This window comes from Talpa occidentalis, unplaced genomic scaffold (genome assembly GCF_014898055.3).
Source record: "Talpa occidentalis isolate TD23 unplaced genomic scaffold, MPIMG_talOcc4v2.1 talOcc4.8, whole genome shotgun sequence".
In the NCBI taxonomy this organism is placed as follows: Eukaryota; Metazoa; Chordata; class Mammalia; order Eulipotyphla; family Talpidae; genus Talpa; species Talpa occidentalis.
Window position 1 is genome coordinate 76,101,842 of NW_023605194.1, and position 25,093 is coordinate 76,126,934.

Here is a 25,093-nt window from a genome sequence, read left to right on the forward strand (position 1 = left end):
GCACTGTCCCCCCCTGCAGGCCTCTCTGTGGCCAGTGGGGTTCCAGACCTGACGCTTGCAGTCTGGGAGCCCCTCATCTCAGACATCCTCTCAGCCTGTTTTGGGCGCCAGGACAGGTCTGAACTCAACCATGACATCATGTGTGTTTGTTCTGCTGCTGCTGCTGCTGCTGCTGGGCTGCGAGCAGCTGGTGACAGCAGGGAAAAAGAATCTTCCCTCCCTGGACCCAGGCGGAGTCAGTGAGGGGACTTCCTCTTGGTGAGACCCAGGACTGAGCAAAGCCAGAGGCAGGACTTGCTGGAGGAGAAACCAGACCCTCCCTCGTTGAGTGATTTTCCTCCTGGCACTGCTCCTGGGTGCTGGATCTGTTGGCCGCCAGGTTGCACTGTGCCCCCCTGCAGGCCTCTCCGTGGCCAGTGGGGGTCCAGACCTGATGCTTGCAGTCTGGGAGCCCCTCATCTCAGACATCCTCTCAGCCTGTTTAGTTTGCAGCTGCGGAGGTGCTTGGGTTCCCCTGAATGAACAGTGGGGGCTGATGTAGGTAGCAGGGGCCCCGTGAGTGCCTCTAGCACCCCAGTGGCCTGCAGCAGCCCGGTAGCACCCCTGAAGCGGGCCGGACCTTGTATTGACTTGCTCTCGGTCTTCAAAGGAACCACCTGATCCGGGCCACCTGATCTAGGCCTCTCCTAAGCCTCTGATGTGGGCTTTTCCTTGACCCGATTCTGGAGGCCCTGCTCTAGGTGATGGTGACTCTCTGTGTGGCAGTCCCGGGGAAGAGGCAGGAGGAGGCCCTAGTGGCAAAGATGATGGTCTAAGACTCATGGGATCTACAGCCGTCGTCTCCTAAACTGTGGAGACACAGTCACAAATTTAAAACACGGTTTTATTTACTCATTTATAAATACTGTTGTGTTTACAGGCATCATATAGATGTGAATATTATTATCCCCAAACTTTCAAACACAGGATACTTAACAATACTATATAATAACAACTGGGAAAACAAAACCATTCATCTCAGGGTTGAAAGGCCACTCAAAATTGCATAAAAATACATTCAGTTCACAAAGCAAGTCTGGCTTCCCCATCCTAAACCCCATCCCACCCCAGGTGTATGTACAAAGGACCGAGTTAATCCACACAACCCTGCTGGAAAGCAGTTACATCTGGTGTGCTCCGGTGTGGAGGTCACAGAGTGAGGGTGGCGGGTGAGGAGACATGAAGCGCCATCCCTAACCTGGGAGAGGCCTGGAGACACCAGGGTGGTTGGTTTTTTGAAAAAAAAAAAAAAAAAAAAAAAAAAAAAAAAAAAAATTTAGTATTTTTATTAATTTTCTCACATCGTTGTTAATTTCTGGACAGCATTTGATCTCTCCCCTCAGATGTAGTCCCCACAGTTCTTCCACCACCACAGCACCAGGGATCCATCACCACAGTCCCTTGTGCTCTCCCCTCCACCAAGGTGGTTCTTACAAGCTCTTCTCAGTCCTTCTGTTCAAGGTCAAGGAGGAGGGAATGGAGGAAAGGCAGAAAGCCAAAGCCTGAGTCTGAATCAGTCTTCCCTCAGAGAGGAATCCAAGGGGAAAACAGCCTCCTTTCTTCTTTAGGGAGATGAGGGACCGACTTGGGGTGCCAGCCGGGTGGTGGGCCCATCCTTTTAAAAGTTGAAGGGACACTGACTAGAAAAGGGGGCATTTTCGATTGCTGCAGTCTCCCAGAGCTCTCCCAACCCTGCAGCCTGCCTCCGGCTCTTCTGTGCTGAGGCCTGTCCTCTGCCCTCTCCTTACCTGCCTCTTCACAGGAGAATGTGCATCATCAGCAGGTCAGAGACATGAGGAGCAGCACTCAGTCCCTCGGGCCCGTCTGGTTGTGAGGACACTAGCGGCTCCCTCCCTCCTCAGTCCTCCTCTCCAGCAAGACAGCAAAGGGCAGAGTGCCATCCCGGGCCGGGCCGCATGGCCTCACCGAGCAGGCTTCTCCTGAGACACACTGTGTCTCAGGCTGAAGCGGGCAAAGTTCTCATGACGCAGACTGAGTAAACAGACACAGCCACCCGCGGCCTCCCTGGCAGTGCTGTGGAGAACGGGCAGGCCCACCAGCCACTCGCCTCTGGGAGCCCATTCGCCCAGCAGAGAGCACGGCAACTGACAGGGTGGGGTGGGGGGCCTGGGAGGCTGGCGTGTGAAGTCCTCCAGGAGTCTCAGCCGATACATGGAAAACCTCCTCTCTAAGGCACCATCCCCTCCAAGTGAGAAAAGGGAGGAATAAAGAATGTGGAGGGAAATGAAAAGAGAGGAATGGGCAACAGTATGTTTGTTCTGGAAGGACATCAGAACATCCTGATGTCACCTTCAAGGGCCACCCAAGAAAAAGTTTGCTGGCAGCAGTAGAGAAGAATCTGGAGAAGTAAGAGAAAGTATCACTCTGGCAAACTCACAGTCTGAAATGATAAACAGATGAATTGGAGAATGGCTCAGAGAGGAGCCCTTTGGGGGACTGGAAGGGAGTGAGGAAAGCAAAGGATAGGGAGGAACAGGAGAGAACACTCGGGTAAAATTGGTTAATCAAGAATATGCCAGACTTCATTTTGAGAGCTCCGTGTGAGCAAGTGTGCCTGGGGGTCAGGCAGGTTAGAAGAGTCATCCCCAGTGGCTAAGCCTTTTAGGTACGGTCAGAACATTCATTAACGGTGCATCCTTAAACATGCCCACTTATTTACCGTGCAGCCTGAGGGCTTCTGGGACACAGGAGTGTAAGTCATTTCTGGGTTCAATTTTGACCCTCAACCACAACCCTCAGAGATGTGAACGCATCTTTACCTACAGCTGCCGGCTGGTCAAGGGCCTCTCTGTGGTTTTTCTCAGCCCCCAGAGACCACCTCGCTCCCCGGTAGCCGGGACAGTGACAGTTCCTGGCAGCAATGAAGTTGATCTATTTTCCAATCTAATCAGAACACCAGCGATCAATAGCAGCCCTTGATAAGGTCTATGGCTCCCCAGTAGTGTCAATACCCATTAGGGAAGCTGATTAAATCTCCGCTCTGCTGGAGGCAGAGGCGGGTGAGACAGCCTATACTTCCTCCCTGTGCAGTGGGACTCTCCCTCCCAGTGCCGGCCTCCATTCTGCTCCATCCAGAGCCCTGACCTGCCTTCTTCTCCACAGCACACAGGCTCCCTCTACTTCCAGGGCCACAGCCCTTTCATTCCACGCACACCTGACCTGCAGGAGTCTCGCGAGAGCCCAGTGCTGTTCTATGCGGCACTGCCATGGACTTGGGGTTTCTGAGTCTGCATGGGTAAGTCCTCTGCAGGCCTGCTTTATAGGAAAGACCATCCTGAACAGCACTGGAACCTACTATTCTGATAGTCCAGAATCCAGAGGAAGAGCTCAATGGAACTAAAGGTTGAGGTTTTACTTGAGGAACCTTCTCTTGCTGCTTTAAGACTATGAGCCGGCTGGTACTAAGCAGAAATGCAATTAGTCTGCTGTGTGGATGGCAAGAGCCACACAGACCACATTTGAGAAGGCTGAGGAAAGGCAGTTGAAGAAACCTATGAAGCTGCAGCTCTATTTCCTATTAGAACAATTTGTCCAAAGGCTGCCTGCAACAAATTGCTTTCTATCCATTTCCCTACGAGCTCCAATTTCCACCTCTGCAGGTTTTAATATTCTTACCAAGCCATTAGGAGAGAAAGCAATTGCAACACCATTCAATTACCCTCAATATTGAATTCACTCTCCAGTAAGGATGGGAAGTCAACCTTGACACGCTGATGTTAAACAGTTTGAATCCAGAAGAAAACAGAATATTTGAAGTTAGAGCAAAAATTCAGAGTTTAAGAAATGTCCTGATCTTCCTAGGAATTGCAGATTTAAATCACTTTAAGCCAAAAGGGATTTGTAAGAATTATCCAGTCCCACCTCACTTCACAGACAGGACAGGTGACTTTCCCAAGGTCACAGAGCTAATAAGGATAAGAGACAGTCCTGGGACCTAGATGTTCTAACTTCGAGGGCCTTATCCTCTCAAGCTGCCTTATTCTGCCATGAAAGCTATCTTGTTTACTGGGTCAGAGGGAATACATGTCCTCTGAGGGGTCAAAATCTGCCTTAAAAATCAATAGGGAGACCAACGTCTACAGTTATAATTGGACCTGGGTCTGGGCAGGGACCTCCATGACTGAGCTGGGTACAGTGCGGGCATAGACAATGGGCCTGGTAATGGCCGAGGGAAGGCCCCCAGGGCCCACGTGTTGTTACCTCGTTGTTAATTTTGGACAGAACCAGAGGCTCACCTAGGGGGTGGGATTAAGAATCCCCCCTTCTTATTGGTGTAGGTACTGAATCCTTTAGGCTTTCCTTTTTGGGGTACAATGCAGCCAGGCAGCTGAATAGCTGCCCGAGCTTTCGTCCTCTCATTGTGCTTTTCCTACTCTGGCCTCCTCCCCAGGAATGCCGATGCTGGTGGGGCCTTCTCCCAAGTCAGTAGCCCACACTGGGCTAGAGAACCAGACACTGACCAAGTGCACGGCTTTGAGGGCTTCATCTGTTTTCATCTCTGGCTCAATTAAAAGCCCGCTAGAGAAACAACAGTTCACACAGATTTTGTGGGATTCACATGTAGCTAACTAGTGGGGTTTCAGCCTCCCTGCAGCCTGAGTAGAATTGCTAATAAGCATGTTTTGCTTAGGCTGAGGGAAGTGGGTGAAGTGATCCAAAACAGAGATCTGCAGTCACTGTACCAGTAGCCTCGGAGAGCAGTAAATCCATCTGGGTCTCGAACACAGGGTGGGAGATGGAGAAAACAGGGAAAGCCCGAAACTCATCCTGCAGTTGGAGAAAAGACAGGTAGTTCTAGAAATACCAGATGAGACTGTCCACTAGAGAGTTCCGTGTCCCAAGCACACCCAGGCAATTCTGTTCGGTGGGTTCTCTAAGGACCTGAGATTCGCTCAGCCCTGCGGCACTGGTGACGGGGTGGGGGTGACAGATTCTCATGCCTAGAGCAATCTGGAAAAGGATGCCCTTGAAAGACAAATAGGCAAAGAAGCAAAACTTCAGCCAGAGAATCTCTGAAATGGCCAGATCATTAGTCCCAAAGGTGTGGCTTGGTTTTGGAAAATATCAAACTAATGAGAACAGAGCGTGTAAAGTTGAACCGAGAACCCCCACTTTCCCATTCTGGTATTTCATGTGAAGACTGTGAAGTGATACACCCGAGCCCCATATCACTGGCCAGCCCTGCAGTGATTCATCGGCTGGGCTGGGAAGTGGGGGTGAGGACTGAGGGCTGTGGTCCCTGAAGAGCCCAGCAGCAGGCAGCAGCCAGGAGAGACCTGCCCAGCTCAGCGCCAGCATCACGGCGGCTGTCAGGCCCTGCAACCACCGCCTCTTGGGCTCATCAGGACAGCTGAGAAGAAAGAGTATTTTATCTGGAAAGAGACCAGAATTCAGAGTTGATCTGTCTGATAAGATTAATTGCAGAAGAGGGAGTGCATGAAATTACCTCGGATGGTTTATACTTTCATGAGTTCTTGGCCATGGGACCCAGTATTCCTGAGATTGAAAAGCTTGTAAATGTCTCATCACAAGGAAAACTTTCTGGCAAGAAAAGGCATAATTACCATGAAAGGGCTGTGAGAGGCAGCGTGGGTATAACATCAGTCCAAGAGCTCTGAGACCCCGTCCCACCCTTGTGAAAGGTACACACAGAGCTGAGAGAACTCTCTGGAAACCCTTTACTTAGTCTAATGGGAGAAGGTCAAGATTTTTTCCTAATAATCCAAATTCCTTTCTCTGAGAAAGAGGTAGCATCTCCCCACCCCAGTCACCAATACCCAGGATGCGCCAGGAGAGCCAGCATCTTGTGATGCTCTTGCCTCTCCCAAGAATGAAGGGATGCTTGTGGGGAGAGGGAGATGAAACATCTTACTACACTCATATGTTCCCACGACGATCCAAAACCCGAAATAATGATTCTCCAGTAGCTTCTCTATCAAAAATGGCTGGAAATAGAGAACTTTGTACATTCTAAAAATGGGATTTTTGCCAGAGGAGACATTTCCCACTCTGGAGTTGGGATCTTGAATTATAGTTTCTGATTTAAAGAGCATGTGATGTTTCAGAAGGCCTTGTAGAAAGAACTACACTGTCATTTTCTGCAAAGAAAAAAATGGACAGAGGTAGTTTATGTTAAGAGAATGGACAGCACCAAACACTGAATGTCATTGGGAACCCTAAAAAAATGAAGATTAAGTGACCGACACACTTGCAATAAGCCAACCAAGGAATACGACTTCTATAAAAAGAAGAAACCTTTAGTATTAATATTGGATAATCATCAAGAACTAATTAATGGTTTAATTTTGCACAGGACTAATGGAGCAATGTGTCCAGGCCTAGGCATGTATTTTAAGGTTTTTTTTTGTCTCTAAGCTGTGATGGCAGGAAGAGTGTCCCACAGGAGAGGCGGCTTGGAGGACTAGCTGACGTGAGCCAGCAGCCAGACTAGGGCCATCACTGACTCATGTATCTGAGGCCGTCACAGGAAAGGGCACAACTGGACCGTGGGAGAATCACAGGCAGACCCAGCTCTTAGCAGGAAAATCTTTCAGGTTCTCTTAGCCTCTGAGCTGCGCAGGCCCCCGCAGTACCTGATCACAGACCAAAGCCGGGAGGGAGGTTGGAGTGGGTGGGTGTCCCTGTGACACACGGCAGGAAAACGGCAATTTACCTCGTCACTCTCAGATGCTGTGACTCTCATCAAGGGGTTGAAGTATCTCATCCCCTTAAGTCCTCTATTAAGAAGTCATTTCCCCCGATGGCTTCTAAAAGCAAGTCTCTCCCCTGACTCTAACTACCAGAAATAATTAAATCCAGCATGTTCTCACAGTCCAGTGGACTTTGCCTTTGCCACATGGGTGGGGGGTGCACTCGGCTGTCCTGCTTACACCATGTCTCTCACCTGCGCCCACTCCCTGTCCATATCCCATCACCTACCCGCCCACCTCACCTGCCTCCCTGTGTGGACTCTGCTTCTCATGAGGAGCAGGTGCCAGAGAGGAGAGAGGAAAATGAGGCCAAAGGAGGTGCCACAGACGGGCTGTTTAAAGCCCCGACTTCTCAATAAGGAAAGTGAGCTGGGGGGGCAACATGAGAAAGATGGCAACCGCGCTGTCACAGCCTTGCTTCCAGGGGGCAGGCAGTGGTGCTGCCACAAGACGATGTTCTAGTCTCCAGAGGCCCCAGGGAGAGAGAGTTACCACAATAGCCAAAGACAATGAAGTCAGGTGACCTGTTCTAGTCCTTGAAGCATGGGGTGAAATGGGTGGAGGAAAGGAAAAGGATAGAAAGGAAAGGAACAAATGAAAGAGAGGGCGAGGCATGAGGAACAGGGGGTAAGACTAGTGGGGGATGTCACTGGTTGTTGCTAGAACAAACGTCACCACCAGAAGTTACAGAAAAGTCAGCTCCTGAGAGGGGAAGACAGGCAGAGACCCTCAACGCAGAGTCGCTGTCACCTTGGAATCAAACAGAAACAGCCCCAGAGGCTGTCGATGATTATTCCAACACTCCTGCTTCTCCTAGCATTCCAGACAGGATCCTGGAGTGGCCACCATAAGACTCATCTGTGTCAGAGGACACTGGGTCAGGGAAAGGCTGTGGGGTACGGGTTTGGGTCGAGGCCTCACATGTTTGGACCAAATCCAACGTAGACAAGTAGCTGACCAGCAGGAAGTTGGGGGGCCACAGCTGACCCTGGTGTACTCCCGGAGGCCTTCTCCAGATGGCTCAAAATGGCTCAAATTATCACAATCATGCTTCAATTAAAACTGTCATAAAACTCAGGGGGCGGGAGGAACAGGGCATTGAGAGGGCAGAGGAAATGTACAGTGCAGATGGACTGGAGGAGGGGCAGAGAGAAGAGCCCTTCCACCAAAATATTCACTTCTTTTGGTTGGAAGGCAATGGCTGGAAAAGTGGGGTGGGGCCAGCAAGGGCCGTCCTTCCCCTCCTAAATTCAGGGCCTAGTCTACTTGGAGAGTTTGCTGATGACTCGGATGAGGGCACCATTTTCATCTTTCAGCCTCTGGTTGTCGGATTTCAGTTCTGTTAACACCTGTGGGGACAGAGAGAGGGTGAGTGAGAGCACCATCGCCAATTCTGCCCTCCCGCCCGAGGCAGCAGTGAGCGGGGTTCCCGAGACAGCATGTGGACGCGAGCCACTGCTACCCCCCTCTCCCTGAGATAGAAGCCCCTGAATCTTCCTATTTCCTATGTTAGTGACATTATTATTTAGGAAAAGCATCGCTCCTCCAACTTTTGATGTAGCATCATTAGCAATAATGCACCGTCTCTATGCAGGCTGCAGGTTCCGCATGGTAGATGCTTCCATTCTGCTGAATAGGTAACTACCTTTGAACTCACCTCTAGTCTAGAGAAATTGGGAAGAATGTCAAAGTGGACGAGTGAGGACACAGAGAAGAAATTCAGAGAGATTTGGTGGGGGCGGGGTGATCACTAAGAGTTAAAGGGAGAGTTACAGCTCAGGGGTGGGGCAGAACTCAGTTTCACACAAGAAGATTTAAATTCCTTTTCCTGGGGCCTGTGACAGAATTGGCCAACATGCTTGACAGCTGGGCTCCATGTCTCAGCTCCACCACTAAGCCCGGAGCTTGTGGATTCAGCACCACAGAGCTGTGAGGCACAGTGAACCAAGGGGATAGATTCCATTCTCCCTCCAAGCTCCCCACTGATAGTTTCTGCGGGATACCAGGAGACCTTATCGGCAGCTTTAGGGGATGGTGGTAAGTAGGTACTTCGCAGGGGGAGATTCATTTCTATCAGTTCTGTCATCTTGGAACACTGCACAGTGTTGCCCAACTTGCAAAACAAAGGGAAAGATTAGCCCCACACCTGGCAAGGGCTTCTGAGTCTCAGTGTGACCAGGTATGCTGACAGGCATGGAAAATCCTGGTGGGGCCCCAAATAGGGTACAGTTTACATGTGGGCCCTGCCGGGAGCAAGAGAGACATAGGCCAGGGGGTAGATACATCTTCACCGTAAAGGCTTAAAAGTCTACACCCACATCTATTCCGTGCATCTAGATGTCCTTTGATTAATTATTCAAACTCACAGGACCCCTGTGGGGGTGATACCCCTCAGTAAAGGGGACACCGGGTTCAGGTGTGAGGCCTATTCAGGTCAAGTTCCGGCTCTGCTCTTAACCATTGAGGGGATCTAATTGTACCTTGAAAAATATAGAATTTTTGTTTCATCCATCTCAAGGAAGATGTAGGTTAAATTATACAAATACATACGTAGATGTGTGTAATCACAGATGTGTAAAAATTTGTACCAAAGGAACAAAAGAAAACCTCATGGAACACCTGTACTGTGGAGATGCCGCACTGAAGGCTCGCACTCCCTTGGCCTCACTCACACCTCATGAGTCGGAGACACAGTCATCCTTCTGTCCAGAAATGAGGAAAGAACTCTGTAGGCAGTTTGGGGTGCCCAGAAATTAAATGGAAAAGCTACATGCTTGACTCCAAAGCTCACTCTTTCATTATCGAGGTGGCTGGGGATGAAACAAGACCCTAGGAGTCCAGAAGCTGGAGTTCCAGCACTGTCACGGTCAAGAGCAATCTGTATTGCTGTAGGCAAACTACTTCGCTTTACATTTTTATACCCAAGGAAGAAGAATCCTCTCTAGGCCTCATTCAGCAGGGTCTCTGGGGCCCACAGGAGGTGACAGGTATTGACACCCATCATGGGCTTTGTGATGCCAAGTACTCCTGCTCCCACTGAGTGCCTACTTGTTTTTAAAATAATTCTAGGATAATCTACATGCTTATTAAGATTTTAATCCATAAAATACCAAAATAAAGTTTCAGTTCTTTGACACTGTCTCTCCCACCTCCAACCCAGTCACTGCGGTTCTGGCTGCCCCTTCCTTCTTCAGTCCCTGCAGCCTTGAGAACCAAGTGCTTAGCAATCATTTCAGGTAGATTTTTAGAAAAATCCACCTCCATGGCACCACAATGCTGCCACCACCTTTCCACTTGCTCCCCAATACCCCAACCTGGGGCCTGCGGCCTAGGCACCAGAGACTCTGAAAGCTGTGTTTCCACAACAGGCATCCCCAGGTGGGAAAAAGCTATAGAAGGCAATGAATTGCATTTCACTGCTAGCAGCTCATGAAATCAACTGAACTGCCCTTTCAAAAAAAGTACAAACAACTCATTGAGCCTTGATGATTTATTTCCACATTAAGAACTCAATTCTTTGGGAAAAAAAAAATTGGACAAGGCAATTTCCCAGCTGCAACATGCTACAATCAACATCTTAAGGGAGTGTCAAAAGTACAAGAAGTGGAATGTAGAAATCAAGGAGGGGAAAGCCTCATAAACTTGACTCTCATAAGAGAGGAGGAAATGAACAGTGTTATCTGATATTCACTTGGCGTTAGAGAATAACATAAATAAGAACATGTGAATGCTCTGGGTAAGTCTGGAGATCTAACAAAGCTTTACCATTTCAACTCTCTGGACCTCAGCTTTCTTAATTCCTGGATTTCCAGTTTAGCACAGTCTGAGGCACCTTGGCTACATAAACTTAAGTACATCTTTCCTTGAGTGTTGCTTCTGACCTCTGATGAGGAATGTGTACCCAGAGCTCTGAGCTCGCAGAGCCCGGCCAGGCTAGTTGGGGCCCAGCACGGGCCTCGCCTGAGCTGCCTTACCTCTCACCACTTGGGAGGCAGGAAGGAGTCCCTGCTTACACTTTGTTAGTAAGTGGCCTGCATGACACAATACAGTTTCTCTAGGGAATTACTGAAAAACAAAACCAAAACGGCAGGGTAAACCCTTTGGCCCACACTGTTGGCTTGGCTAAATTACCCCATCTTTCTTTCTGGTAGGGACAGGCAAGCTTTTCCTATAAAGAGCCAGAAAGCAGTGTCTTGTAAGCCACACACAGTGTCTGCTGCAAGTCTGCTGTTGTGGCATCAAAGTGCCGGGGATGTAACGATAATATGTAAATAAATGAGTATGGCTCAGTTCCAATAAAACTTCATTTTTGGTCACTGCACTTTGCTTCCATCTAATTTTCATGTCATAAAATACTATTATTATTTAGATCCTTTTTCCCAACTATTTCCACGGCTCACAGGTCACAGCTGGTGGGTCACCCTGGCTTGTGGATCATGTGTGAAGCAATGGCTTTACAGGTAAATGCTGCTTTAGAAGTTAACCTTCACTGGGGAAGTCAGAGTCCCAAGAAAGCAGAACGCTGCTGGCCTTTGCTGCCTCGGCTGCAATGCCGGGACATTGTTCCGGCCACTGTGGCACAAATGGCTAAAACTCCATGCCCAGTACGCAGACAGCTTACAGCACAGTGGTTAAGGGTGTGAGCTCTGGATCCTGACATATTTGATTTGAATTTTTTTTCTACCACTTACTGCTCTCTAAGTGACCTTGGACAAATGTCTTAATCGGTAACTCAGTTATTTTCATACTGATTGTTTGGGTGAATAAATGAAATAAAGTGTGTAAAACATACCGACTTAATAAATGACAACTGTTACCCTGGTTATTAACTATGCAAGCAAGCCATCTAGTTCCACCCTATATCCTGTGCCACACTGTCCTGCACAAAGAAGGAAGCTAAAAATACCTGGGCCATCTTTTGGGGGGTTCCTGCTTCACCCCAATTCAAATTTTCTATGAATCTTGAGGCCAAGGTTGATTTTAAAGCACAGAGTTTCGACCTAACAGCGGCTCTCAATAAGCAGGGCTCGGTGCCAGGCCCTGCCAGTGCCTCTCTTCAGCTTTCTTTCTGTCTGTGATAGCATCTACAGCAGGATATTAGCTCAGCCCTTATGGTAATTTGGGTGCTTCAGATCTAGTGGGTATTTGTAGCCAGCTACTGACCCTGAAGGCATACGCAAACAGGCAGAAAAAAGAACAGGCTGTGGTCATGACTAATTAGATCTTGCTGAAAATTAAAACCTCATTTCAGAGTGTGAAACTGCTCACAGTGGTCACCCCATCACATAATCTTGGGATGGGAAGACAAGTTATCTGTGAGTTTGTCTTTCAGACCCACATCCAGGGGAGGGATCCAGTTTACCAAACACATTTTTTGATTCTCGGTTGAAAATAAATCCGTGCTCTCTGCTCCACTGCCTGTCATCTCCTTTGCAGAGCTGGCCCCCTTAGGGAGGGCCTGCCTGTATGCGGGTCTTGTTTATATAGGCCCACTGCTGTCTCACAGCCCACACACTGGTGGGGGTGGGGGCAGGAGACATATCTCTTGGGCCCAGAGATTTGTGACAGGGATGAGAGCAATGCCTCTCAAGGAGGGAGAAGAAAGCAAAGACTTCTGTGGAGAGGAAGCAAGGAATAATTATCCAATGCTACTCAAATGGTGGGATGGAGAATCGTTTTGCTGGCGGTGGAGCTGGGTCTGAGCAGCTCAGTCTTCAGTTCTGCTGCTCCCCATCCAGTAGGTTATCAGATGTGGGGAGTCAGGTCTGTCTGGTACCCAAAGGGCTCTGGTTTCACAAAATAATCAACAGGGAGCTGTGAAAAAAGTATTGCTGCCTGGGTCAACCCAGACCATCGATTATTTGGGGGTACACATGTGAAAAATTCCCAGCTACTCTTTTTTCTAACACACAGCAATAGCTGTGTGGCCCTACCCCTTGGTGACCCCGGGTCCAACTACAACTTGGGGTCTAGGACCAACCTCAGTTTTTCCCAGGTTGCACCTGGGTTGCTGTGAACTGGGAGAGCTCTATCTCAGTTTCGCAATGACCCCACCAAAGAAATGTGTAATGTGTGCATGCCCTAGTGGGCACGTACATGTGTGTACCTACATGAGGCCCAATGAGCAAAGCCACATTCCGTCTGGGGGCGGGGGGAGGCAATGTGATGATCTCACCAAAGAGCCTGGCGGCCCGGGCTCCCCTACCTCCTCCCTTGACCTAGGCTGTCGGGTCCAGCTCTACAGAGGGTCCCAGATCCCTCTGTCTCCAGATGACCCACCTGCCACAGTATAGGCACCTGCCGTGGAGGCTCTGCGGAGGGGGAATGCGCACAAAGCTGCAGGGATCAACAAGAAGCGTGAACCTGCCTGGAGTGGAAGAGGAGGGAAGTGAGGTGGAGAAGAGGGGCAAGAACTAGAGCTCCTGGGTGTCCGAGGACTCGATGGACTCCGAGAGTCTGGCCACAACTCGGGTCAGGGCCCTGTTCTCAGCCTGCAGCTGCTCGTTCATCTGCTTCAAGGTTTGAATCTGTTTTAGCTGGTGGAGATTCTGTAGAGAGTGAAACATGGAGGGGACAGACAGACAAGACAGAGAGAGACAAGACAGACCAGAGGAGATAAAAGTAGGACAAAGAAATCACGTGACTTTTTGTTTTTGTTTTTAGTTCGCATGCAAGAAAGGAAATGAGAAAGGCAGGAGTGATGGGGGGCAGGGTCGGGAGGAGATGGAGAAAAGCATGGGGCGGGAGAGCTGTGTCTATGATGCTGGGCAAGAGCCTAACTACGCTGAAGGTCAGCCACATGCACAGAACTACCAGGCTCCCAGAAAGCACATCTGGATTGTTTTTGAGAATGACAGCCAAACTTGCGGCTTTGGGCCTTCTGAGCTGATCACCATGGCTGGGCCACGGCCGCAGGGGCTCTTCCTCATCACTGGGGCTGTCCTGAGGATTTGGTATATTCCTGAATCCAGCTGCAGCCCCTTTCTCTCTCTCCTCCCCTGACTGTCCCTCCCCACCCCCATACTTGGCCGGCTACTCCTGCTAGTTTTCTATCTGGGTCCTTCTCTTACCTCACTTATTTTTTATTTTTAGGAAAATGAAAGGGGAGGCCTGTTGTTTAAGTATCTTCTGTATAAGGCATGTACTGTTCAGAATGGTGAAATCACATGTACCAAAATAAGAAGCTGGCAGCAATCTGGTCTTCTACCCTACTTTGTGCGAAGCTTCTTAACCCAGTCAGCTTTCCTCTGCCTCTAGAGCTTGTCCCAGGGCCCAAGAACCGCTAGCCTGCCTTGGCCTGCCGTGTGATTACCATGTGATCAGCGGCACTAAATTCACAGCTAACTGTGCTCTCTGTCCCAGTTAGTGAATAGGTTGGGTGCCACTTTAAAAGTGCTCATATACAGACTCGTGCTCTGGAAGTTATAACTGTGCACAAGCTGGGGAAATCATGAATGACCAATAATAAGGGAATTGGTTGGCCCAATCTACCAGTCCAGTTCTTACTGTTTGTTAGTATCGTCCACGGAATAGAATAACAGGCCACAGATAACCCTTCTAAAACCTCAGGATCTAAAGACTTCAAAAAATGGCATTCTATCATAGTCTGCTTACTCTGTGACTCATGTTTCCTAAGCGGTTGTGGGCACTGTCCCCGAAACTGAGAACACATCAGCTCTTTTGAGGAGGGGAATGATTTCGTCATGGAATTGGTGCTTCCGAGGTGAAGCTGGAAAATCCTATGGGTAACAGTAACTACAAAAAAGGCCTCCAGGTGCCAGAGAAAAGCCTCTCATACCCACATGGAGTGAGGATAGAAATGAAAGGTTAGTGGAGTTATAGTTGTTTGGGTGTATGGCAGCAAGAAAATGAAAGGTAGCATGACGGGGGGAGACAGTGAAAAGGAAAAACAAGCAGATACAAACTGCTGAATATCTCTTGTCCCAAAGACGGAGGACGACCACCTTGGAAAAAAGTCAGGGCGGCCAAAAGCTCCACACAGCCCCTGAGGGGATGCCTAGGCAGGCCTCTTCAGCACTGCGGCAGCTCGCAGCTTGGCCACGAGAAGACAGAGGAGGGGGGGTCCTGGGGCAGTATAAGGAGATATTTAAAGAGACAGGAGGGGACCAAATTGAAGAACTGAAAGAAAGTCCCTGGCTCTCATCCTTCCTTGGTGTTGATATTGGGTCAAAGCTTTCAGCACAATCTGTCATTACATGAAGTGGTCTTGCTTCCTAGGGAAGAATCTTAAAGACATCAACTTTAAAAATGCCTCAGTCTAACATGTATTAGCAGATCGAGGTGGGAGAATTTGGAAGTTATCTGCATGAGGGAGAGAGGCATAAAACAATCTGGTGGAATGTTCTAGAGGAAGCAGCACTGAAAACAAGGCATGGTGAGGAGATGGAGAGGAGAGCAGGGCATAGAGCAGGGTGCACGAGGGCTGGGCTAAGGGGTAGGATCAGCTAGTGACATTTCCAGAGTAAGGAAAATAAAGAGTCTGAGACCAATCTAAAAGGGGATTGGCTCCTTGGCCCCTCTTCATGCAAGGACCCGGGACAGGAAGGGGAGAAGGTCTGGAAAGGGGCTGATGCTGGGTGGAGGATGCAGTAGAAACATCATCAGGTCTGACGGAGGCACATCCCAAGACCAAGTGCAGGCCTGGCACAGCTCACGCTGCCATGCACCCCTGTAAGAGGCTGTCATGTAGTCTTACTCTAAGCCAGCAGTAAGTGGGGCTTCTCCTGGGAGAATTTATAAATACTTACCTTTCCGAAAGGTAAGAAAGACACAAACTATGTCACAACCACACAGCCCCACGTGTCTAAGCCCATCTCTTGGTTTCCATTTCACATGGTCTTTGCACTTTTTTTCCAGAGTCAGAAAAACAGGCACTGAAGTCACTTCCTATTGCTGAGCGCCTATGGTATATTCAGGGTTCGCTAGGTAAACCCCTATCTGCTCCCCCACTGATCCCTCCAAAAATATTTGTGCATTTATACAAGACTATGTAATAAACATGGGATCCAACTGGCCCTCGGCTCTCCTGGGTCCCAGGTTAGACAGGATAGTCAGTTACCTGTGTCACTGGCTGGTTACCCAGAGCACAGAGATCTCGGACACTGATCACTATCAAGATGCTGGTCACCATAAACTGCAGTCTGGATGAAGAACTTGAGAGCTACCCAAGTATTTTCTCAGACTCCTTTTGGGCCAGTCACACCAAGTCTATGGCTGACGTTTTTGCCTCCACCTTAACGTTGGCGTTGACTGTGGAGGTCCTGATGTTCCTCCCTCTTAGTCCTCTAGGGGGAGATAGAAGATTTGCAAGCCTAGTGTTGGCACACCTAGGCTTTGATTTGAGCAAAAGGTATTCAGGGGCTTTAGAGTTTACAGGTATTTCTTGTCCATTTGGCTGTGTTTGACAATGTCAAGTAATAGCAACTGACCGAATGGACAGAATTTTCAATAACAACAAAAATCCATTTCAAATCATTGTACCTCTCTGTTTGGGGCCTAACCACCTGCTAATTTATTTATTTTTTATTTTATTTTATTTTATTTTATTTTTTTTTTAATTTTTTTTTTATAGAGGCATGTTTTATTTATTTGTTTGTTTGTTTGTTTATTTATACATGCACTGGGTACAGTCAGAAGTGCGGGAGGGTGAGAGAATTCACCAGAGCCAGAGCGGGGAGAGAACAGGCAGAAGGACCGAAGTACACTGCTGAGGGGAGCGGCGGGCGGCAGGAGAGGTCTGCGCGCCATGTGGGACCCTCCTCCAGTGGCCGGGGAGCAGCCGGGGATCGAACCGGCTGCAGAGGCTGCAGGCAGCTTCGCAACCCAGCGCTCAACCGCTGCGCCACCGGGGAGGCCCCACCTGCTAATTTAAATGACTGAATTTGAAGTTGCTTGGCAAGTGACTTAGGACTGGGGAGAGCAAACACTTTCATGTATCATAGTCTCCACAGAGGAAAGAGAAGAACTCTGGGCTTAGTTTAGGTCCTGGAAATCAGAGTCTGGTAGGGCAAGAAAATAGAGAGATAGGTAGGCTCCCACTGCAGGAGCCCCCACACCAGCCAGATTAGAACTGTAATAGAAATAAGGAAGGCTCTCAAGGTTCCACTTTTGGGCACTTTCTGTGTCTTTGCCTGTGTGCCTTTGTGCACATGACACAGATTCCATGACTGGGGTGGCATGGGCTCCTGGGTCCTCATTAGCAGGACCAACTCCAGTGTCATTAGAAGACCAGCTCTGGCCTCATTTACATGCTCCTGTTAGCCTTCAGGCCATTTCTTAACAAGCATCTCTGACAGCTGCCTAACAGCAGAGTACAGATGGTATAACTCAAGGGGTTTCCTAAATGAAGGAGCCCCCCATGCAACCACGAGCCATGCCTAGTCATTCATCAAGAACTCTTTAGCTCTACTAACACACTGCTCTAAATGGGAGAGAAAACTGGTGGTAGCTGGTGAGGGTGGTTTGATGGAGAAACTAATGGCGTTAGGTCAGACTGTTTCTATCAGGAGAATCAACCATTTGTAATCTCTACGTCTTGCTGTTCTGAATCAACTTGAAATAGATAATGTTTGAGACATATGTAGTTATTACTTAAAATTCTGTAGGATCAGATACAGTCTTGGGATGGGGAGTGGGGAATGAATAGGCGGCACTTGGCATTTCTCCTTCATTCTGGAATGATATAATAGGGTCATGGGTGCTGGATCTTATATACTTATATAAACTTTGACCCTCTCAGATCCTGGAGCTTTTTTTTCCCCCAGTAAATAACCAACCATTTTAGGTAACTGGAATGTTAAACATGTCTCCCAAAGTGTTCCAACTGCATATGAGCGGGGCTCACAGAGAGAGATCTGGGGTTCTGCCTCACACTTCCCAGGGGTTCTGGTTCCCAGATTAATGAGCACCAATGAGTGCCCTGTACCATACATCTAGTAAAATAAGATCCTTAGGAGGGAGAAAAGCTAAGAGAGTGCTAAGCATGAGTGTGGGCCTGTGGCATCATGCCCCGTGGGGTTGGATGCTCTGCAGCCGTATCTAGGCGGCTCCCTGAGCAAGCCCCACGTACTCTCCACACCTGGAAACTATCTATGTATCAGTCAGTTCTTAGCACTTGAAAATGCCTAGGATGGCCTCTGTCCATTCACGTGCTAGAGGAAGTGACGGACATAGGCAGTCATAGTGAGGGAGTGATGAAGTGCAAACAGGGCACAAGGCTGGACTAGAGGGAGAGCCTGCCACGCATCACTGAGTATTCAGGGGAACTAGACTGGGGCAGGAAATCAGTATGTGAACAAATCTTTATTCTGAAAAATGACTTAAACTGTGTTCCTATCAGCAAAGGACTGGGACAGGGAGAGACACCAGGCAAGAAAGCCTGTGGCCATGCTATTTCCCCTGGGCCCCAGCTGTGAGGCCATGAGCTGGAAGACATTTTAGCCTTTTCATCCATTCCCTTGAGGATGAAGCAATTGTTTAGAAAACCATAGAACTTCAACTTCAGCTTCAACTCAGAGTTGTGCTCTTAAACACAAAGGGCTTTAGGTCGGTGTTCTATGAACTGGGGGCGCCTCTGAGATGGCTGAGAAGAGCATTCACTCCTCATCACATATCAGCTCTTCTTGAGGGCACTGCGGGTGCAGTGAGATTTGGAAGAGGCAGACCTGTGCTCATCAGCCAGTCCTGGCAGGCATTTGGAGGACAGGTACACACAGAGAAAGGAAATCTTTCCATACCTTCATCTCTTCCTCCATCTCTGACATTTTCCGTTCCAGAGCTCGCCGCTCCTGTTTAAGAACAAGGAGACTGCTGAACACCCCGTGGATTTAGCAGGGAGTCAGTGCTGCCGCCCAGCTGCCAGGAGACCAGCAGCTTCCCAACTCAGACAAACCCTTCCCAGGAGACTTGGGCTCTCTGATCTGATGCTGCCAGGGTTAGAGCACCTGCACTGAAAAATCATGTGATCTAAATCTATCAGACAATTAGAAGATATTGAGGAAGCAACTTGCCAATGGGCAAACAAAGAAAGACCAGGGCACTCTGAGCTACTCTGTGAAGTTGAAGATTTCATGGAATTTCAAATGATTGCAAGTGACCAGGACAGTGGCTCTCTTTTACTACAAAGGGCATCATTAGCTTCAGTCACAGTCCCCCCAGATTCCTAGGTGTCGCTTCTCTCATGCTGGGAGTAGGTGGTTGGTAGGGGAAGCAGACATCACTGCCCCCGCCCCCCGCATCCATTTTTCACTCCCAACAAACAACAACTCCTGATTTGGCCTGAACCCAGTAAAGATTCCTTGATTAAGTGAGATACGAAGGAGGTTTTGTGATAGGTTAAGGGGAATAAAATATAAAATGTAGCTGCTTTCCAAACTAGGTAGATAATAGCAGGAGAAATGGGAACATATCCTTAGGGTCAAATCAAAGCTAGGGTTCACGTGAATGCTCCCAATCCAAGAATGTCAAACCCCAGAAAAATATTCTGAACGCAGTCGGGAAGAGGCCAGCAATTGAACCAGAAATCCTACCCTTAGTCTGAGTGAGTGATTTGCTGTCAGCTCGGATTTCATAAGATCTCAGTCAGTGGCAGAGGGTCCTGCTGCTGAAAGCATCCTTTCTGCCCAAAGCCATGGGAAGGGGAAAGAGACCTTGGATCTGGGTTTGTGTGTGTGATGATTTACAGTACACCAAAACACAATGTATGTGTGTGTGTCTGTGTGTGTGTGTGTGTATGTGCAGTTCTGCCTGCAGCAGAACAACGTGGGGGATGGCCTTTCAAGGGCCCTCCCACCCTGAGACTGAATGCTGAAAAGTACTGACCACCCGAGGAAGCCAAAAGGACTGGCAATCAAAATGCTGCTCAGAGTCAGGCCAAAAGAATTTCTCGTCAAGCTGGGAGTGGAATGTGGCAGAGCTCCCGCCTTCCTAAGATGAACTTTTTCCGTTGGCACGAACAACAAAGTTAGAGAAGCTCAGAAAGAAAAGCTGAACGGAGGGAAAGAGATGCACGCCTACCCGCTTCTCCATTTCCAGCGCTGATGAGCGGTCAGAGGTCTTCTCTTGCTTCTGCTTGTGCAAATGAAAGGAAAACAGTTGTTACTTAAGTCACCACTGGACCAGCAGAGTCCAGTCTCGTTCAACTCGACAGTGGGTGTCCAGAAATAGATGTGAGGGCTTTGGACTGTCACTGCAGCACGCGCCCTTAACTGCAGATTCTGGTAGATTTCTAAGCCTAATATTATCACCTCTTTGAATTTGTAGGATTCCCACTGGGGAGGGGAAAGCAGTGGTAGTGTTCCCTGGAATTAGAAACAGTCACAAATACCACAACATCACTTACAATGCACACGCCAACACTGTCAGGTCTCGGAGCCTGCTAACTGATGCCTTGTGTTGAACGCTTTTTTTTTTTTTTTGGTGAGCAATCTCACAGCCTAGAGGGCGTGAAGTGTGGCTTTCTTCTTTAGAAGGCTAGGAACTCATGAGAAACCCCTCTTTCCACTCTTTCATGTTAGGGATCGAGCTGCTTGGCCTACAGGGGTTCTTAGGAGCCCATTCACAGGAGCGGCCCTGAGAGTAACACAACAGTTCCACATTTACCTGTTTAATATATTGGGCTTCTAGGTGAGATTTCATTTGAATAGAACTTTTTGACTTTCAATATAAATTTTGCACAGGGGCTAAGAATTTTAGCCATCACAGCTGAAAAGTAGAATAACCTCAGATAATGACTCTTAACAGGGACTTAGAAACAAACCCTCTAGCATTACAGAACCGGGCAGAGTTTCTTACTTTAATAGAAAGGCAATTACTTCTGTTTTGCTTAGTACCATGTTCAACATTCACTGAATACAGAAGTGATGCTGGTCTTCTTGTAGAGGTTCTCCACCCTTCCCTAATTAAGGAATAGCCAGAAGAAACAGAAAAACTATTCTTTCTGGCTCCAATCCTGGGATTTGACATGCTGATCTGAAGGTCACGGCCATGCCATCTGCCTTTATAGTGCATCTCCTATGAAGCAAATGGAAAAAGGCAAAGTAGGTCCTGTAGTTTGTCTATTTCATTTTAAGTCTTTCGTAAGCCTGAGAGATGTGACCACTGCGATGACTTCCCTAGTTTCACTTATACAAAGTGGACTTCAGAAGATCACACCTGCAAAGAACTAGTGAAAGAGGAAAAGCTTAGCCCCTTGAAGGCGGGGTGGAGCTCATATAAAAACATTATGTATTCTGTGTGTCCATGTGGTAAATGTCTCCATATAAATGTGAGGCCAACAGGCCCTCCTCCCTCCACTGTTCTCCCAAACAACTCCATTTTTGGTAAATATCAGAGACCACTCTTTCTTCTGAATTTTAATAACTCGTATTTGGCAAAACTAAGTATATTCCGACACACCCAGCAAAGCAGTCAGTTAGGAATCAAATGCTCTTAGTGAGGGGAAAGGCTGATTTTGTTTTCAATGCCCTTTTTTTTTTTAGAGGCATGTTTTTATTTATTTATTTGTTTGTTTGTTTTGTTTATACATGCACTGGGTACAGTCAGAAGCGCGGGAGGGTGAGAGAATTCACCAGAGCCAGAGCGGGGAGCAGAGCAGGCAGAGGGACCGAAGCACACTGCTGAGGGGAGCAGCGGGCGGCAGGAGAGGTCTGCGCGCCATGTGGGACCCTCCTCCGGTGGCCGGGGAGCAGCCGGGGATCGAACCAGAGCCGCAGAGGCCGCGGGCAGCTGCTGCGCAACCCAGCGCTCTACCGCTGCGCCACCGGGGAGGCCCTTCAATGCCCTTTTGAACACATCAATGCCAGCAGTTTGGGAGAAAAGTATGGGCTGATGGAAAAGCTGAGAACCTGCAATGGTCAAGAGATATGCTATTAAAAGATTCTGCTGAGGAGAGAGTGGGGAACAGGTGAACCTGGATCCTCTGGGTTCCTCACATCACTGCTCCCAACTTTTCTGTAAAATAGCCCTAACAATACCCAATGAAAGGCAGCATAAGATCTGTATTTGTTAACCACTGCCAACTCATGGCACTACTCAGAACAAATATTAGCCTCAGATAGCTTCTGAGGGTCTACTGTGACCAAGACCTTTTGTCTGGCTCAGTGTTCAGGGGTTAAAGAGGTTATTTAGCTCATCCCCCTCCTTAGGGCCGGGTTATACTTTGCATTTTTTTTTTTTTCTTTTCGATTAAGAGGCCCACTCTTCTTGCTTCATTAAATCACTTTAAGCCGCCCAGTTGTCATCTCGGTTGTAACAGGTCTTAGAAACCGCCAGTACAGGAGCCGTGTTCATCTCTTCCAACAGAGCAGGAGGGGTGCTTCTTCCACACTGACAGGAAGTTCACATGACAGGCCATCCACTTTGTGCCAGATCAAGCCCTTTTCTGGAAAGTCTGGGTGTTCCGGCGGTCCTGCTGGGATCCTGCCCAGGTCTTCCCTGCTGTTTTCCCAGTGTTGGGAACCCCTTGCTCATTTCAGGCCAGAGAAGTTGCAACAAGATGTTAAGAGGGTACTTAGCCCCCCCAGCCCCCACACCTCAGTGATGTTCAATCTTAGCATTTCAGTCTGTGCTCTGGGATTCTATCACATGTATGGGTGGAACTGCCAGCCACCTCTGGTTTTCATTTATGTCCTCCCAGTAAAGAATCATTTTTACCTCGGCTCAGCTTTTAAAATTCTTATTCCCCAGGCACTCCGGGAGAGCAATAACTCAATAGGCTTCCTGTTAACTCAGCAATAATCTTAGACAGCACTTGCTTTAGCTTTCAGCTGCAGAGTTTGTTGCACTGGGGTGAGGCTATTACCTCCAGCTCCTGCTAAAGTGTCACCTAATTAAATAAGGCCTGGCAGGAAGAGGAAATGCTTTATCTGGTCTTTCTGTTGCTGATGTTCTTCATTCCTAGGCTGAAAAACACTGGAGGCTTGGGGAGGTCACATATGCAACAGAAGAATCTTAGTTTTGGGACGCAATCCTGTGTTCAAACCTTGTCCTCGATTTATTATAAGACCTAAGCACACCACTGATTTCTGTAGGTCTAATTTGCTACCTCTCTGCACTAGGTTTGAGAAGGTTTTCTTATCCCTTGCTAGGGGTGATATGTAGATAAACTGAACTGAGAGATGATGAGTAAGACAAGAAACATTGTATAGGACAAATCTTGTACCCCTAGTTTATACTTTTCTACTAACACAAAAAGTAGGTAATCCATGCTCTAGCACTCAGGTCATCAGGAATTGTTCACCGAACTATTACTTTTCAAATTTAAGCTAAATGCTGACTGAACCCTAAAATCAAATTAGAATCTATGAGACTTCTTAGCACCCTGTTTCTGAGAAGGGCCAATCTTGATTTTTACTTCCCGTCCCTTGGATCCCTAGTTTAGTTTGTTTCCTCGTATCCTCCCACGCCCCATCTTTTTTTCTTCTTCCTCCTTACCTGGGCCATCTTTTCAAGCTTGGATTTTACATCTGCTAGCTCTAGCTGGGCCTCCTGAAGTTTGGTTTTCAGCTTTTGGTTTTCGGTCAGGGCACTCTCGTAGAGCTGGGGTGGGGGAAAGAGAATTAGGTCACCTACTAGGCAGGGCTCCCAGAATTAGAACCCACACAATTTCATCATGTGAGGATGCCCAGGGCGCTTCCCTAAGCCCTCACTGAAGGGTATATGGAGAAGATGGAGTCTCAAAAACAGAGGACGTTCAGCCAATATTGGTCCCTTGTACTTGAAATCAATGAAATCCCAGGTGCTGAACCCAAAGAGAATGATGCTCCATCTCAATAATGTCAATCTCTGAGGTAAGACAGTTGTTCCATTTTCTCCTACAGGGCATTTGCAAAGCTTAAAAACATGGTTCCCCACACAAAAGAGAATTCTCTCTTTAGAGTCAGCCTAGCCTATAATTGATTTTAGTCAAGTTCTACTTAACCAAACATTAACAGAACAAACATTTTCTTAACAAAAATGTTTTTTCCTGGCATCTCAAGAACTTGAAAGGGACGGTTTTCAAGTCTGCCCCAGGAGCTAGGCACTCTTCTGTAAGAACTGAAGGCAATGGACTTTACAAGTGATTTAAACCTCCTCCAAACCCAAATTATTATTTGCTGTCACCAAGAAGTATGTAGTTGATATTCATGGAGTTCATTAAAACCATGAGTCTGTTAAAAAATATCAGTTTTCCCAATGATTCTCTGGGCTCAGACAGACAGCATTGTTTTAATTTCCCTTTTTATAATTCTGAACACTTTCATCTATACCTCTAAATAGCTGACTCTAGGTATATGTACTGTACAAAAAGCAACATATGAATGAGTCTTCATTTAGATGGTAGAAAGGTAGAGCAAGCCAAGAAAGCTGAAAGGAATTAGTTGCCACCATTTGTCATGTAACTGCCTTTTCTTCTGCTTCATTGGAAGTACACTTATTTTTCTACCCTAGGGAAAAGGCTCAGAGGTTTATGTGCTGTAACCCAAGAACAGGAAACTGAAAAGAGACCCTACTTTTTTATAATCCCTGTTGCTGTCCTCTTCTACCCGGCTGGATAGGCTGGCGAGACGGGCCTCCCGGGCCTCCCGGCGCGCTCTGGCCGAGGCCCGCTCACTGTAGGAATCGCTGGTTGTAGGGTTACTACTTCCTGATTCCAACCTGTGGACATAAATTAAAGACAAAAATTGGTTTTGAGAACAAAGAAATGATGCGAAGTTGAGCTTAAAGGTGGTCTGCTCCATTCCTATGCAGCATTTGAGAGCTCAGGTCAGAGACTACACAACATTCCTGGACCTCCCTCAGCAGCATCCTGGGCGCAGAGTTGGGCTGCATCAACCTTGAGAAGGGCTTGTTATTTGCCAAGAATGAAGATGATGTGTAAAGTTGGTGATTTGGACCCATGTGCTGACTTCAATCTTAGAGCTTTTCAAATTAGTTTAGGGTTTAACAACTTCTCTTAAGAGCATGCTTTTTAAATCAAACATTTCTTGGCTCTCAATGGCTCTTGGAAAATGATTCCAATGAACTGCCAATGAATCAGAAACATGTGGACTTGGAGGTCTGAGCCAGAGAATGAATGGGGGGATATGGGGGAGCCACAAGGACAAGGCGTATTTGCTCTTCAGGTGCACCTGGGGAAACACAGACATCTCAGGGGTACCACCACAGTGCCAAAACACTTAGTTTCCTACCCTTTTATCTATATTCTATTCAATACATCAAGACTATTATGCCTACGATTAAGTTTCTATATCTTTTTAGCAAGTGAGTTCTTAGAGCTGATGGTGGTCTTATTTCCAGTGGGAATTGTCTCTCACCTAACGACT

The 25,093-nt window shown here is 47.9% G+C and overlaps 1 protein-coding gene across 10 annotated transcripts in view; it reads right to left on the reverse strand.

The window, feature by feature from the left end:
- Positions 1-615: 615 nt before the first annotated feature.
- PPP1R12B (protein phosphatase 1 regulatory subunit 12B) overlaps positions 616-25,093 on the reverse strand; it is a 181,290-nt gene continuing 156,812 nt past the window's right edge. For 6 of the 10 annotated variants that reach the window (XM_054690475.1, XM_037496655.2, XM_037496656.2 and 3 more), the window contains 5 exons: positions 24,281-24,425; positions 23,223-23,327; positions 19,806-19,859; positions 18,527-18,577; positions 619-8,119 (listed from right to left, as the gene is read on the reverse strand). In XM_054690475.1, the coding sequence (XP_054546450.1) occupies positions 8,033-8,119; positions 18,527-18,577; positions 19,806-19,859; positions 23,223-23,327; positions 24,281-24,425 (442 nt within the window). In that variant the 3' untranslated portion in view covers positions 619-8,032. The other 4 variants (XM_037496652.2, XM_037496649.2, XM_037496650.2 and 1 more) reach the window with 3 other exon arrangements.